The sequence below is a fragment of the Ctenopharyngodon idella genome, chromosome 17, assembly GCF_019924925.1.
Source record: "Ctenopharyngodon idella isolate HZGC_01 chromosome 17, HZGC01, whole genome shotgun sequence".
Taxonomy (NCBI): Eukaryota; Metazoa; Chordata; class Actinopteri; order Cypriniformes; family Xenocyprididae; genus Ctenopharyngodon; species Ctenopharyngodon idella.
In genome coordinates, this window is record NC_067236.1 from 11,096,091 (window position 1) to 11,113,090 (window position 17,000).

At 38.6% G+C, this 17,000-nt stretch overlaps 1 protein-coding gene across 2 annotated transcripts in view; it reads right to left on the reverse strand.

Moving 5' to 3' along the window:
- Positions 1-17,000, reverse strand: part of mdga2a (MAM domain containing glycosylphosphatidylinositol anchor 2a) — a 157,638-nt gene that overhangs the window by 32,560 nt on the left and 108,078 nt on the right. For both annotated transcript variants that reach the window (XM_051868285.1, XM_051868286.1), the window contains exons 9-10: positions 15,368-15,637; positions 8,260-8,408 (exon numbers count right to left, since the gene is read on the reverse strand). In XM_051868285.1, the coding sequence (XP_051724245.1) occupies positions 8,260-8,408; positions 15,368-15,637 (419 nt within the window). The remainder of the gene's footprint in view (positions 1-8,259; positions 8,409-15,367; positions 15,638-17,000) is intronic.

Sequence of the window (17,000 nt, forward strand, 5' to 3'; positions counted from 1 at the left end):
GCACACTTGACCTTTAAATTTGTATTTGTACTTAGTTTACTTAAAAACTAAAGTAGCACAGACAAATTCACCACCAAGTTAGAGTGAGCAAGTAACGTGGAACAAAATCCCAGAAGCAGCCCGAGGTAAAAGGCTTCATCTCAGCACTACATGGAAAGTATGATCAATAGAGAGATTCTTACAATGCTGTTGAAACATTGCAGAGATATGATGACACACTTACAGCATGAATGCAATTCAAACACTCTACAACAAGTTCTTAGGGGCAAAATGGGGGGCAGAGGGTCACCTGCCATCCCACAGGTGCTTCATAGCTTCATTTGGCATCGATTGATAATTATGATATTTATTTACTTGTAAACAGTTGTTATTTCAAATGAGGAAACAAACTCTGTGAAACCTTGAATATGAAATGGAATATTTCCTGAACTGGATTTCAGGGCCGCAGGAACAAGTAAACAATAACAGAGGCTTTGGAAATGAGAAACAATATGAGTATTTTCCACACCAAACATCTTGTATACCTCACACTTTTAGAAGCCAAATTTGGTTTATGTCTTCTATCTGGAATTCGAAGGAATTAGATTTCTATAATGTGGATTTGGAAGCTTTATGTGCAAATGCCTTTACCACGCCTGGAGAACTAAACAATGCTGGACTGCTGCAGTAAAACAGGCTTCCATTTCTCATCTAGCCTGGGAGCTAAAGATAGTGCTAAAAACAATATCATTAAAGACACTTAATTCCCATTAAAGTAAACTCTGAAATCCCTTTAATTAAAGATGAATCATTATACAATGTTTCTAAAAAGTGCTATATAACATCCTCTAAACATAAAGCTGAGGCAACTTGCAGCACTACAGAGGTGTAACCTTATATGTCATCTAAGTTAGGATGACTTTTACAACAGCGTGTTAAGTGCCATAAGCACAGAAAAAAAATGTTAAGAGGGCTCGTTAAACTTGAAGTACGTAGGCTGTATAGTGAAAAACGAGGTCATAGAAACATTAGGGCTGTTCATAACTATGGCTGCATGCTGCCCTTTATTGCTGCTGTGAGACCAGTGCTCAAGTAGCTTTAATAATCCTTGAAGACCACGTTTAAGATGGAAAGATTGCTGCATATCAGAACAATAGACATTTTCTATACAGAATCTGCAAAATCTCCATAGGGTTGTATGTCTATCCCAGGCCCTGTTTACACCTGGTTTTAAGATGTGTTTTGGTTGATCGGATCACAAATAGACAAGGGAGACACATAGCCGTTTACAAATGGTGTTCTCATCCGTCTCTTCTGTCCTCTTTCAACTACTTCTGTCCTGATTTCTTCGAAGGGAGGGTTTTTCAGATCTTTCGATCTAATGGATGAAATAAGCTCATGCAATTTACATATGAACCCGACCGGAGAAAACGGAAAAACACACAGAGCAGCTGCTTTTGTTTCTGCACCGACAGCTGCAAGACCACACCGAACGCTATGAGTGTGTGTTAGAAATCAGAAATGGTTAGAGAACATTGTGCTTGGTACATTTTTCATCTTCAAACCAAACTTGGGTCTTCAGCCGACAAAGTATAAATCCCGTCTTGCTAGTGTGCTTCTTATAATGTTTACGCATGAAGTCATTAGGTGGAGAGTAGATGGCCTTTTGTTGCTGTTCGAACACATTCGACCACGTGAGCTTCTACACTATGAAAGCAATTTGGTCGAATGCATTTTTGACTACCTTTGGGAGTGGTCGAAAGTGGACAAGCTCCAAACATTTTAGACCCTGTTTACATCTGTATTTAGCATCGTCCACTTGTGATTCGATTGACCAAAACGCATCTTAATACCAGGTGTAAACAGGGCCCCGGTTACATTGAAGAAAAAAAAAAAAAACTTAAGTAAAGTAACAACAGAAACCCATAACCTTGTTTACACATGCTACTATACTAATATCAGGCTCGATTAGGAATGCACTGATATTAAAATTATGGCTGATATACTTACAATACAATACTGACAGAGTCATGAAATCAGAGACCTTCACAAGTGATCACCATAGACTGTAAAAAAAATATGGACGTAGTGTCCGTGACATCACCCGTAGATTTCTGAAGAGCATTTTTGAAGCCAAAAAGTGGCCGGTACCATCTTGGCAGCGCGTCACAGCATGTCACTCCTGGATAACTGAAAATGGGCAAAGAGGCGGGACGTGGTTGGAACTGAGGTGCCTGGTTGCTGAAACCATGCCCGCCTAGCGTGACGTGATCATGTTATCAGGCTAAGGAGCTATATATCTTAGACACTATCTAAAATTTTAAAGATAACAAGCTATATCATTTGAAAGTTCTAAAGCTTTACTGTCAATCTACAGCATCTTTTTTTTACAATATAGATGCTCCAGCAACAGTAATATTGTAATTTGTGTCGGGTGTGCAAATGACAACACGCAAAATCAAAACGGGACTTCATACCTTTGTAATGAAATAGCGATCGCAAGATGAATCCAATCCGTCGCACTTGGGTAAAATGTCCATGAGCGTCCATTGAAAAACAAACAACAGCACTTTTTGTCCACAAAAGCGTTAAATCCATGAAATATTGATATATTGTCAATTTCTTCTGAATGATCTGCTCTCCATCATCGTTCTTCAAGAAATTATGCAATCTGAGCAGTGTTTATGTTGTAAATCTGTATACGATCGTATATATTAGACTCTCACAAACAAATGAGCCCACGTCCAAAGTATAATTTTTCAAAATAGTGCAGCAGTTTTATTTATAATATCCAAGCAATGCTGTTGGATTTTGTGGTGTCTTGAGAGGCATATTCTCCAGGCATTGTCACTGTAGTAAATCTGACGAACAAAATTTTAGCCAATGCCAAGATGATCCAACAACGTGTGTTCTGTTTATCTTCTGCATGTGTGCACATGTACACAGACGCACATCTGTCTCGACCATAAACCGCACAGCAAGCCATATTATTTGATAATTGTATGAAATAATCCCGAAAAAAGCACAAACACGGCAGAGATTCAGAAATTCAGCGGCTGGAATTAGCTGAGGTAAAGTGACGGTTCACAGACAGCAGCAACAATCTACCTGTCACTCAAGTGGCCACGCCCTTAATTATGCAGAACTTTAAGGCTTAACATAATTTAAACAGATGAGTTATAAAAAAATTCACCCCCCTCAGAGTTGTCATGAAGGGCAAAATTAGCTATATAGACCAAAACTACAATTTGGTCCAGGCTGTAAATATGCTTTTTTTCAGCTGTAAATTTGGGCATTTTAACATGGGGCTCAATGAGATTCTGCTCTCTTTTGGAGCCTGTCCCTAGCAGCCAGTCAATGAATTGCAGTTTATGTCACTTCAGTATTGGCTTCAAGAGAAACTGGGGGAGGCTGCCACATCGTGATCACAGATGATGTATTTTACTACCCTTTGTGATCGAATCACCCGTAATGGAACATTTTATACCAGGTTTAAACAGAACCACTGCTTTGATTCTTTTTGAATCTCTTCCTTGGGAATACATGTTTCTCCACTAGGATTGTGAACTGAACAAAAGGAAATAACAAGCAATCAGTCTGAAAGCTTGTTATACATCAGGCCTTGTGTTAAACAACATATATTGAAGAATCCTTGTCAGAGGTGACACTACTCAACATTTTTTTTTTTACTAGAAATTACATAAAGATATTCAAAATCATCAAATTTATGTGCATGTTCACATCCTCAAAGAGTGTTAATATAGTACATGAAGGCTATAAAAAGCAAGGGTAAGCAATCTCATTCCTAGGGGATCTATAAACACGCCAGACCCCCGCAGTGAAATTGCCCGTCCCAGGGTTAGGCACTGAAGCGCTGCCTAATATGCTTGGCTGGCAGTGTCTCCATTAGCTTGCACGCACTCCAAGCCCTCTCATTTAGGATTGTCAGGCTAAGACTTCCCATGCCCGTTGCGTCCTGGAAATGTCACTAGCCAAAGCGGGCAAAGAGCCCACAGAGCGTTGCGAGGGGCTCACGTCGACAGGTGACCAGGCGAGACAACATGATGGATGAGCACGTAGGGGAAAAGCGGCATGTTAAACAGAACAAATAAACTGCAGAACAACAGTTGTTGAACAAAAAAGGATGCGCAGAGGCCGTGTAGAGGGAGAATATAAGAAATTAACGAAGAGGCCAAACTCCTCCATCATGATCAGAACAGATGAGTCAATCACCACCCACTGCAGGCACAAGCACACAGCTCCACACCCACATGTGCGCACAGACACACACAAAAGCACAGAACGGATGCCCCCGCAATCGCTTCACACAGCTAACCTCTGTTCGCTGGGGTCCCATCCTTGATTTCTCCTGTAAAGCTTATCTTATTACAGCAGCTTCATCCCACCGGACACAGCTGTTAATTAGTTTTCTGCCCCTTCTCTTGTTTTTGACTCTCTCTCTTTCTCTTTGCAGTGCCAGGTGTGCTTTCAGTTGGGAAGTCATCAAGGATAGTACAAGGTGTCCTCTCTATAGTGCAAATGACACGCATGCATTTATTTCTCTTTTAGAGTTAATGAATTAAATGCTTTCTGCTGATAAAGTTAAATATGAAATGTGACAGATGCTGGGATATAAAGATCATCTGAACTCAAATGGATAGAATCTTTTCTTTTCAAGCCTGTGATGTTCATCTTTTGAAAAAAGTTTTTGCTACATGCATTAAATTATTTATTAGCAAATCTAATGAAGGAAATCAACAGCTACATTACATGGGCCATTATGGGAGGCATGGATTTTTATTATTTTCTGATTCTTCAGTCCATCCACTAGATCATTACACTCCAGAGGACACATGTAGATGGGGTGGCATGCTGTGGTGCGACATGCTAAAATGCATCTACAACCACTTTAAACACCATTTTGTAGATTCATTTTATAATTATTATATACAGTATGTAGCCTTTATGACCTCATATAAATTGAGAGATTTGTACTTTTAAAAAGTAATCTGTCACACTGTAGGACCCTTTAAAATTAGCTAGTGAAGAGAAAAATGCCCCTTTTCACAAGATGTAATATAAGTCTCTGGTGTCCCCAGAATGTGTCTGTGAAGTTTCAGCACGAAATACCCCACAGATATTTTATTATAACTTGTCAAATTTCCCCTATTTAAGTGTGAGCAAAAAACACGCTGTTTTTGTGTGTGTCCCTTTAAATGCAAATGAGCTGCTGCTCCCAGCCCCCTTTCCAGAAGAGGCAAACAAAAATGATTTAAAGGGGATCCTATTGTGCCTCTTTCACAAGATGTAATATAAGTCTCTGGTGTCCCCAGAATGTGTCTGTGAAGTTTTAGCTCAAAATACCCCACAGATCGTTTATTATAACTTGTCAAATTTGCCCCTATTTGGGTGTGAACAAAAACACGCTGTTTTTGTGTGTGTCCCTTTAAATGCAAATGAGCTGCTGCTCCCAGCCCCCTTTCCAGAAGAGGGTGGAGCTTTAACAACTCGTGGTTCGATTGCTCAACAAAGCTGGAGAATCTCACGCAGCCAAAATGACGATTGTCAGTAACGGTGATCAGCCTTACATTGTTCAAACATTGTTCAAAAACCTATACGCTCACTATGCAAGTTGCATAGGGCCCCGCAAATCACGCAAGACCCCGCCTCCCCCTCGTGTCAAAGCGCGTGTCAATGTTTACAACTTCTGATGAGAATATGAAGCGGAACTATCCTTCTGTTCACGAAAAGAGAAAAGAGAGATAGAGAAAAAACACCATGAGAGTGAATTGCAGGAACAGCAATCGGGTAAACTAGTGTTCTCTCCTCTCCAAGTTTGATGTCAGCAAATAACAGTAAAGTTAAGTTGATGTGCATCTCTCTCTAGTCTGTCTGTCTTGCTGACCTAGCGAGCAAGTGCATCTCTTGGTCTGTCTGTGCCTGTGTGCTTACTTGCCAGGGCTGTGTTCTGTGACTTTGTGCCTTACAAAAGTGATAGTGAAATACAGCTATTTATTATGTTTAATAAATGGCAAAGGGCAACGGTGTTTATAAACTGCAGCTCGGAAAAGACAACCATATCCTGTGTGAACATACGTTCATATGCGCGTGCGTGAAATGAAATGCACGCATCCCAGCAGCAACATCTCTGGGGACTAGGGTTGCAAAATTCCGGGAATTTTCAAGGCTGGAAACTTTCCATGGGAATAAACGGGAATATATGGGAATTAATGTGAATTAATGAGAATAAACAGGGAATTTGCAGGTTATGCCTATAACAGGGAACTTAAATGTAGTTGGGAAAAAAACCCATCTTGCAGCATAATCTTGGTTAAAACAAACAGATTTAATGCAATTTCAGCTGAATTTTTACCCTGCACATTCCTCAATCACATTCACACCGCACACTACTTCCTGCAGGGCTACTGAGGCCACACCCCCTGCATGCACTGTGCATTCCTCCATAACATGCACATTTGATCAATAATACAGAAAAAACTGTAATATTGTGAAATATTATTACAATTTAAAATAATGGTTTTCTATTTTAATATACATTAAAATATAATTTATTTCTGTGATGCAAAGCTGAATTTTCAGCAGTTATTACTCCAGACTAAAGACTTGAGTAAGGGCTCCTAAAAATTCAGCTTTGTCATCACAGGAATACATTTATATTCACAATACTACTGTATTGATCAAATAAATGCAGTCTTGGTAAGAGACGTCTTACAAATTAAAAAAAAAAAAAAAATCTTACCAACCCCAAACTTTTGAAATTGTTCAATTTTAGAGAGTATAGTTCAACCAAAAATCAAAATGATTTCCTTATTTTCTTATTTATATCATTCTAAACCCAAAGAATATAATGCATGAGTTGTATGGAATTTTTTGATTGTGTTTTATTGTCTACAAGAGCTGCATAACAATTCTTCAAACATTGCAATTTTTGTGTTCCTGGAAAACAAACGAACAAACAAACAAACAAACAAACAAACACAAAACAGTATACTGGTTGGCAACAACATTAGAATGAGTAAATGATGACTGAAGGTTCATCATTTGTTTGGTGTTATATGGGCATCTCTTGCATCAACTGCCTGAAAACAATATTGATCATGTGCAAACACAAAATTCATCTCAAGCTCAACAATCCCTTGAGCATAAAAAGCAGAGTGCTAAGACTAGTAAACATTACTAATAATGCAATCCCAAAACACAAGCAAAGCAGAGACCTTGATGGAATCTGCTAAAAGCCTGAGAGAATGAAAGGGAGATGGAAACAAAACGAAACGGAAGGAAAGGATACGGCGAAAACAACAATATGGCATGGCAAAACATGCTACGTGTACTTTGCATTGACTTTGAGCACCAGTAGGCAGCCACTAGCAAAGGCGAATCTGACAAGGAATAAATCACCCCACATGATGTCATTATAAATGGCCGTGGACGCTGCCATTCCAGCTGAGCAGAGGAAGTGTGAAGGAGAGGGTGACAGAACAGTGTGATGATGACTCGTAATTGACAACCACACTGCTCTGCATGGCCACACGCATCGAGGCAGAACAGTACAGCGCATCGGAGAGTGCTTAAGCTCTTGGACAAATATTAGCCCTACTCAATAAACAGAACGTATCTGTTACACTGACATGAACTACGTCAACAGTAACCATAAATGTGTCCCATGAATCTTAATAATGTTCCTTGACTTATCCTATATGGGTAGGATGTTGACAACTAAACTTGTTCAAATTCCGTATTAATTTAGCACTGCCTTCATAAGCAATTGTGCACAACATTCTACACACATGCCAAATGCACCATTAGCATGGATGCTACATAAAGACAATAGAGATTTGAAAAGTCAATTGCCATGAGCATATATATTGCCATGAGCACAGCCTTTCTCTCACATTTTTTTCACAGACGAGAAGGTGCATTTAATTTGCATTGACTGTGGCTTTTAAAAATAGAACTAAGCATTCTGGGTAACAGAATATTAAAAACTTGTATTTAAAAATGACATGATGGCCTTTTTTTGTCGTATCTATTAATGTATTGAAGAAATATAACTAAAGACCTTAAAAATGCAATTCATACATACACTGACTGATAAAATGAACAATTTTTTTTTTTTACTGTGGACATTTATTGACCCTTATACATTTCCCACATATTTATCATACATCTGGTATGAATTCTAAAACATACCACTGATAAAATCTTATTTCCAGGCAACAACTTGACATCATCTTTAAGTAAGTGTTCAGACACACTCACCTGCTTGATACCAAGTCGATAAGCCATGATACGGTCGACCGCATTGGGATTCATTTGAGTCCACTGGAGTTTGAAGCCGTAGACACGAGGTTTGTTCTGCCACAGAGCGCTGTAGGTGTCATAGTAGAACTCAGGTGGATAGGCTTTACCTGAAAAACACATTAGCTTATTAGTGCAAATTCAAAGCCACATTTCAAGGCCAAAACCAAGACTGAGAAATTTGTTGTGTCTTAATTGATAATTCATATACAATCCTGTAATCTTGACCAAACAATTTAGACAGATGTTAAGATTTCCATGGCTTGTGTTGGCTATAAGTTGCAGATCCAAAAGTGCTAGATCCCTCATTCCCTCTGGCCATTATCACAAATATTCTCTGTTTGGGGTGTGTTAGATAAGTAATTTAAACAAAAAGTAAACTACCGGGATTTGTTTGATAAGGTAAGCCTGTCTCAGTGAAGCTAAATAAACGAATAAACTTAATAATTCCTCTAAAAATAATGGAAAAGTGTCTCACTGCTATTATGCTGTATGTATATGTATATTTAGAGATCATTAAAAAACACATAGTCTGCTGTTTAGACCGGCAGGTCAAACGTCTGGCGCACTGAAGTGATGATAGAGGATATTGTGAATGCGTTTACAAACCATTACTGGTGTAAAATGAGTAAAAAAAGAGGAACGTTCTCCATCAGAGGTTCAAAGGAGACAGACACAAAGCAAAACCATTAGGAGAGCTCATCTCTCTATCTGCTGAAAGCTGACAAGCAATGAAAAAATATATGAAAACGAGAAAGAAAAAACTGTTTTGCATCAAGGCCTGTCTGTTTCTCGCCAAGCTAAAAAACACTTGCAGAATCAAAGTAAAAAAGAACAAATATATTATTTGCAGACAACAAATGCTTTAAGTTCATGAAATGAAAAGAAACTCTATTTTATCTAAAATAGCTGTTTTTACAGTACATTGCTAAGACAGCACAATTAAATAAACAAAAAGCTAAAAAACAAACAAACAAAAACATTATTGTGGTTAAGTGGTAAAAAGGTCTTGTGTCTGAATCCTGGAGAATTATATTATTAAGGTAATTAGTTTTTATATTGTCACTTTACTAAAACCAAAAGAAATTATTAAAAATGAATCAAAATAGTTTTAGAAAGCAGAATAAAACAGTAAACATTTTCCACAGTTCCACAGATGCTTCTTTCTGTCAGACAGGCCACTCCATCCAAAAAGCTCATCTCTCGACAGAGAAATTTTGAATGACCAAGTCGGTAGAAACACCTTGGAGGGTTATAGCGAGAAGTGCAAGAAAAGGTGGCGGTAAGGAAAATTTGCTGATGTCTGCAGGTCAGGGATAAGGCCTGTCACCAGCACTTATTTTATCCCCAGCTTATTAAGAGGGAAAAATCTAGAGCCAATGCTAATGGGTCCATGGAGTTTACTCTGCTTAAGGCTTAGGAATAAATTTGACTCCTCTGGGAATCAATGCTTGAGTGAAGGTGGAGAGAAAAAGCAGGAGCATCATAAACACATGGCTCTTAAATCAGCCTAAGATGGAGAAAGAAAGCACTGGATGGATCAGCTGCCACTTAGCGGAGAGGCCAAAGGAACCCAGAGGCTCCTGCAGCCAAAATTTCTCAGAGTGAGTTCACTATGCTCTATAAAGGAAATGTACACATGCTTTAAAAGTGCAAACCTTTGATCCATTAGATTCAGGGTTGGATGAATACCACAATTCTGAATTAACCTAGTCTCAAGGTACATCAGTATGCAACAAATAACAGCCTTGGACATCCGAAGAAATTAAATTTACACATTCACTGGGTTACAGTGATTATACTCAATTCTTCTTAAAGTGAACACTAACCACCACTAATTCTTGATATATGTGTTTGCCTGTGTATATATATACACTATCATGTAGGTTTGAGCTACAAAAGACCAAGCAGGAGACCTCTGGGGTGTGAATAGTTGTGTAATTGAAGTTGGTTCCTGGTGTTCAGCATTGTCACGACAAAGAACCCATGCTCATACTAAATCTCAGCACATGAATACTTAATATTTGACTCCCCAGCAGTGTGCCGCTATCAACCAGTGGGGAGTACTTACTAACCCATCAACCACTAGACCACCATCCCCACAGCTCAGGCACCCTGAAGCAAACCAACTTGGATTTTTGAGCCAACTGAATTTTGAATGCAGCTTCCAAAAAAAGATTTTTATCTTTGACAAATATTGTCACACTTTTTACATACAGGTGCTGGTCATATAATTAGAATATCATCAAAAAGTTGATTTATTTCACTAATTACATTCAAAAAGTGAAACTTGTATATTATATTCATTCATTACACACAGACTGATATATTTCAAATGTTTATTTCTTTTCATTTTGATGATTATAACTGACAACTAAGGAAAATCCCAAATTTAGTATCTCAGAAAATTAGAATATTACTAATGACCAATACAAAGAAAGTATTTTTAGAAATCTTGGCCAACTGAAAAGTATGAACATGAAAAGTATGAGCATGTACAGCACTCATTACTTAGTTGGGGCTCCTTTTGCCTGAATTACTGCAGCAATGTGGCGTGGCATGGAGTCGATCAGTCTGTGGCACTGCTCAGGTGTTATTAGAGCCCAGGTTGCTCTGATAGTGGCCTTCAGCTCTTCTGCATTGTTGGGTCTGGCATATCGCATCTTCCTCTTCACAATACCCCATAGATTTTCTATGGGGTTAAGGTCAGGCGAGTTTGCTGGCCAATTAAGAACAGGGATACCATGGTCCTTAAACCAGGTAATGGTAGCTTTGGCACTGTGTACAGGTGCCAAGTCCTGTTGGAAAATGAAATCTGCATCTCCATAAAGTTGGTCAGCAGCAGGAAGCAAGAAGTGCTCTAAAACTTCCTGGTATACGGCTACGTTGAGCTTGGACCTCAGAAAACACAGTGGACCAACACCAGCAGATGACATGGCACCCCAAACCATCACTGACCGTGGAAACTTTACACTGGACCTCAAGCAATGTGGATTGTGTGCCTCTCCTCTCTTCCTCCAGACTCTGGGACCTTGATTTCCAAAGGAAATGCAAAATTTACTTTCATCAGAGAACATAACTTTGGACCACTCAGCAGCAGTCCAGTCCTTTTTGTCTTTAGCCCAGGCGAGACGCTTCTGACGCTGTCTGTTGTTCAAGAGTGGCTTGACACGACAGCTGAAACCCATGTCTTGCATACGTCTGAGCGTAGTGGTTCTTGAAGCACTGACTCCAGCTGCAGTCCACTCTTTGTGAATCTCCCCCACATTTTTGAATGGGTTTTGTTTCACAATCCTCTCCAGGGTGCGGTTATCCCTATTGCTTGTACACTTTTTTCTACCACATCTTTTCCTTCCCTTCGCCTCTCTATTAATGTGCTTGGACACAGAGCTCTGTGAACAGCCAGCCTCTTTTGCAATGACCTTTTGTGTCTTGCCCTCCTTGTGCAAGGTGTCAATGGTCGTCTTTTGGACAACTGTCAAGTCAGCAGTCTTCCCCATGATTGTGTAGCCTACAGAACTAGACTGAGAGACCATTTAAAGGCCTTTGCAGGTGTTTTGAGTTAATTAGCTGATTAGAGTGTGGCACCAGGTGTCTTCAAAGTTGAACCTTTTCACAATATTCTAATTTTCTGAGATACAGAATTTGGGATTTTCCTTAGTTGTCAGTTATAATCATCAAAATTAAAAGAAATAAACATTTGAAATATATCAGTCTGTGTGTAATGAATGAATATAATATACAAGTTTCACTTTTTGAATGGAATTAGTAAAATAAATCAACTTTTTGATGATATTCTAATTATATGACCAGCACCTGTATAGTCGGTGTTAAACTAACAAGTTCAGTTGCAGTTTAGCTTGGAATAAAGACATTATTAAAGAAATTATGTATTATGGCTCTTTAACACCAATTGTTTTGCAAAAAGTGAAATGAATCATCTGCAAATCCTGAATTTTTTAACATAATTAATTCATCAAATCATTTTGATGAATGTCCATCCTGCATTTTACCCATTTTGTCTTATCTTAAAAAGGAACTGTATGTGTTAACACATTAACTTCTATGAAAATGGTAAATTAATCAGAAATTAATAAAATTATTTGAATCTCTTGACAGCCCTTGTTTTTATGTAATAAAACGGTAGACTACCATTCAAAAGTTTTTTTTTCTTTAAAGCAATTAATACTTTTATTCAGTAAAGATGCATTTAATTGATCAAAAGTGACAAGAAAGACAAGATTTCTATTTAAAATAAATGCAGTTCGTTATAACTTTCTATTCATCAAAGAATCCAGATAATATTTATCATGGTTTCCACTAAAATATTAAGCGGCACAACTGTTTTCAACATTGATAATAACAAGAAATGTTTCTAGAGCATTTATTAAAATGTTAAAATAGAAAATTGTGATAATAGTTCATAATATTATACTGTTTTTACTGTATTTTTTATCAAATTGTTGCAGCCTTGGTTTAGCAAAAGAGACTTCTCTTAAAAACAGTGTATTACTGTAGTTACAATGATGTAAAGACATTGTGAAAAATGTTGATAGTGCAAACAATGCAGAAACATTCACATTTGGTAATGTGAACATTAGGTCGGGATTTGAACCCAGTTCAACTCGTGCAAAACAAAAACTGTACCACTACACAAAAACATTTCATACATAAAATAAAACTTCTTGTTAAAAAGTGTTTCTTTCCTTGGTCACGTCTTATTTCGCCTTGGGCACAAGTGAGCCAGTACAACACTGGAGCCCTTTCAGAAAATAGGTGCATGATGGTCCTGCAGGGCCTTCTCTCAACATTCTGAACTTTCTGCTGTATTAATTGGTAACCCCTATTGAGTTCGCCCAGCACTGCGTACATCTAAAATGAATGCTGAGACTAAGAAAACTCAAGCTTTTTTTAATCTTCGAACAGTTGTGCACATTGCTCTGACAAAGAGAAATGTCAGCTTGATGCATTGGCCATTTGTTCACACAAGTGTCACACAAAACCCTGTGGCCATGTGACATTGGCTGTTGTTCTGTGCCTTTGCCTTCATTTGCTTGAATTCGCCATGTTTGTTTCGCAATACAACATTACAGGAGCTTAACCTCCAATAAAACAGACTGAACATGGGATTTACTGGCTTGTGCTCTTTTAACACCCATACATATAAAAACCCATATGATGACAACGATAAATGAGAGCTTCAAGCTCATGCAGCATGTTCCAGCATCACAGAGAGCAGAGGCTCATCACAGATGCATGGGTTGTGCAAAATAATGGCCTTCAGCATGTCCTACAGAAGTGCACGGAGGAGAGAGGGAACGAGAGAGAGAGAGAGATGCGGATACAAGGAGAGTGGATATGAGTGATATAATCCTCTTTTATGCCTCCTGAACAGAGCAGGAAATTGTCAATGCAAATTAAATGATTAGGGGTGAACATCTCCAAGAATAACCTATGCATCAGAAAGCAGGTAGCTCATCTCTCTCTCTCTCCCCCACATCCTCCTCTGGTCCAGGATGCCTCATCAACCAGCTGGGATTTCATCCATGAATATTCAACAGCAGGGAGGGCAAAAACACGAGCTAGCAGTTCCCATTTCTAAACACAAGCGTCTGGTGCAGTAGCAGGCATGAGATCAGGCTACTTATGTGGTGGCACGAAATCAAAGAGAAACTGCTCCACCATTTGAACCAAATGTTCCAGGTGACATGGTAGACTGGATTTATCGGTGCCAAAACAGATATACGGCAAGTCCTAGATATGGGGTTTTGAATCTCGAAGGAAAAGCAAGTGCGGCTTTTGAATCACTAGTGAAGCACATAATGCTAGTAATGTATCTGCACAGTTTAATTTATTCTGTTGTTAAGTGCTTGTAGTTGAGATTAGCATGTTATTAATAACTGCATATAAGTATGCATATAAGAAAATATTTCCAGGAAAAAAAACAACATCTGCTTAATGCACAGTAAAAAAAAAAAAAAAAAAAAAACGGTGCGTAAATGTGTTTGTAGCACAAAAATCTGTTATGGGTTTTATTTGCCTATCAGGAAAAGATTTGAATCAGGCACCAAAGTATCGTAAACTGGTGATACTTGACAGGTTTTGCTTAAGGAGATCAACAAAGAACCAAAATGTACAATTAAGAAACAAGCACATGAGCAAAAGTGCTGTTGCTTGCTCTAAATATATCACAGCCATGCTAATATTTAGCCCAATAATGAGTGTGACATTTCATTTATACAGCATTTCAATAAACAAGAGGTGCATCCCAATTCACATACTGTACTTATGCACTCTTCCATTTTGTAGTATAAATAGTGAAAGCAGTGTGTTCACACCGAAATTTCCAACAAGTAAACGTGCACTTCAAAAACCCAGAAGATACACTTGCTTAACAAGAAAATTAAAGTGTGGAATGATGGACACTTTGAGCATTCAATGGTCGCAGCATTAATTACGTAGGGGAAGGGCTATCAGGCTCCAATGCTGGTTGACAAAATAATCTTTTCTAAACTCATAAACTAGTAGGGTATATAATACATAGTATGAGTGCATAGTGTATTTATTGTACATCATCTGGGACACAAGAAAGAAGTTAATATTGAGTAACTTACATTTCAGACATAATATTGCCAGTTACCAGACACAATTTTACCAGTTATTTTGTCTAGTTTTGTCCCGCCAATTAAAACAATCACAAACAAAGCCAAAGCAGAACCATTGCGATTTTCTCAGCAACACATAGTACTGGAGAGCTCCTTCCTGAATTAATCATTTAAGTTGCTTATAAAGACAGTTATCTTGTTTTGTACCTAAATAAATCAGTTTTTGAACAATTCACCGAATCACTTTTAAAGAGAGTCATTTGTTACATTCATGAATGAATCACACTGGTTGAGTCATTTAATGACTCACTCAGAAGTTGCTTGTTGCCAGCTACTGGCGTAACAATGTAACCAGTGGAAAGAGTCACTGATTCATCCTTCCCCTATGTGCTATCTTCATAAATATACACAATTATACTGCAAATGCATCCATTTAAATTGCACATGTATTTTAATTGTGTTACCTGTGACAAGGAAAGTACATCGGCCAGCCCCTGCTTCGTTGGTGATGTCACAAGTGTATGCACCGTAGCCCTCGCGGTTGAGTGCCCTTACGTGGTATTCCGTCTCGTCCCGAGTATCGAACTTGCCTGTTGTTAGCAGTCTGGTGCCCAGTTTCCATTCGTACGTCAGTACTCTTGAGGGGTGGGCACGTAAGACCCTGCAGCTCAGTGAGAATGGCCGGCCTAGACCCTGCCTGATCTCTGTATACACCGGCTCCACTGCGGGAGGATCTGAAAAAGGATGCACATTCATATCAGCCACAAAGAACGTGTCTACTAAGTCAATAAAACCAATACAATTCCCTGCTGAAAAATCCAGCATAAAATATGATTTGCATGCTGGTCACAAGCATAGGAAGCGGGAGAGCTGGACCAGCTACACCAGCTCAGTTTTGCTTGAGAACAGCATGACCAGCTAGACCAGCACTATAACAGCTCTAACCAGCATAAACCACCCTGGACCAACATGGAATTCATGCATGCTGCATTTTTCAGCAGGGTTGAGAAACGTGGCAATTTGGAGAAGTACAGAATGAACTTACAGTGACTGAATGAAATAAAAGAGTATTAAAATAAAGATTCATTTACAAAATTAACAGTTTTTTGACAGTATAGTAGCCTGTGAGTGTGAAACACGAAAGTTACTTGAGAATATCGCAACAGCAGCTGTACAGACATCACAGATGGATCTGAAAGTTTTATAATCACTGTGAAGCAGCAAAACAGCAGAAAAAAGGGGGTAAAAATGCTGACTCACCCACTCATAAGAGGGTGACCTGTCATGAATCAGTGATTCATGGTGTTGTGAGCCAATGCTCGCACATACACCATGATGCACACCATCAGAGAGCACAGCCCCGAGAGAGCATCATCAAACATAACATGATGTCCTTAGAAGGGTGCTGGCATCTGCACAGAGTTTGCACTTTTTATAGTCTGATTTGGAGAATCTTCCTGTTACTGTAGTGCACAGCGCTTCTATTAATGTCCGCTGAGAGTCATGCATTCTTAGAGAGAGAGCTTGATGCACAGAATTTACACACCACATCCCACTTTTACTCTTCTATCTCATATACATACTATGCATACATATACATACATTCATAACTTATATATACAGTAAATATTCAACATTCAACAATATCCAACAGGCATTAGGATAATTTAAGAATGTAAGAATTACATTGCCAAAATTTTAAAATAGAGCCAAGTTTTAATGGGGTAGGGTGGATACACATACACATACACACACACACACACACACACACACACACACACACACACACACACACACACAGGTTTGTTTTTGTGAATTGTAGGGACATTGCATAGGCGTAATGGTTTTTATACTGTACAAACTATATTTTCTATTGTCCTACACTACCCCTACCCCTAAACCTACCCATCACAGAAAACTGTGCACATTTTTACTTTTTCAAAAAAACTCGTTCTGTATGATTTATAAGCCTTTTGAAAAATGGGGACATGGGGTAATGTCCTCATAAGTCACCCTCTCCTTGTAATACCTATGTCATACCCATGTCATAATACAAATTTGTGTCCTGATATGTCACAAAAATGTGCGCGCACACAC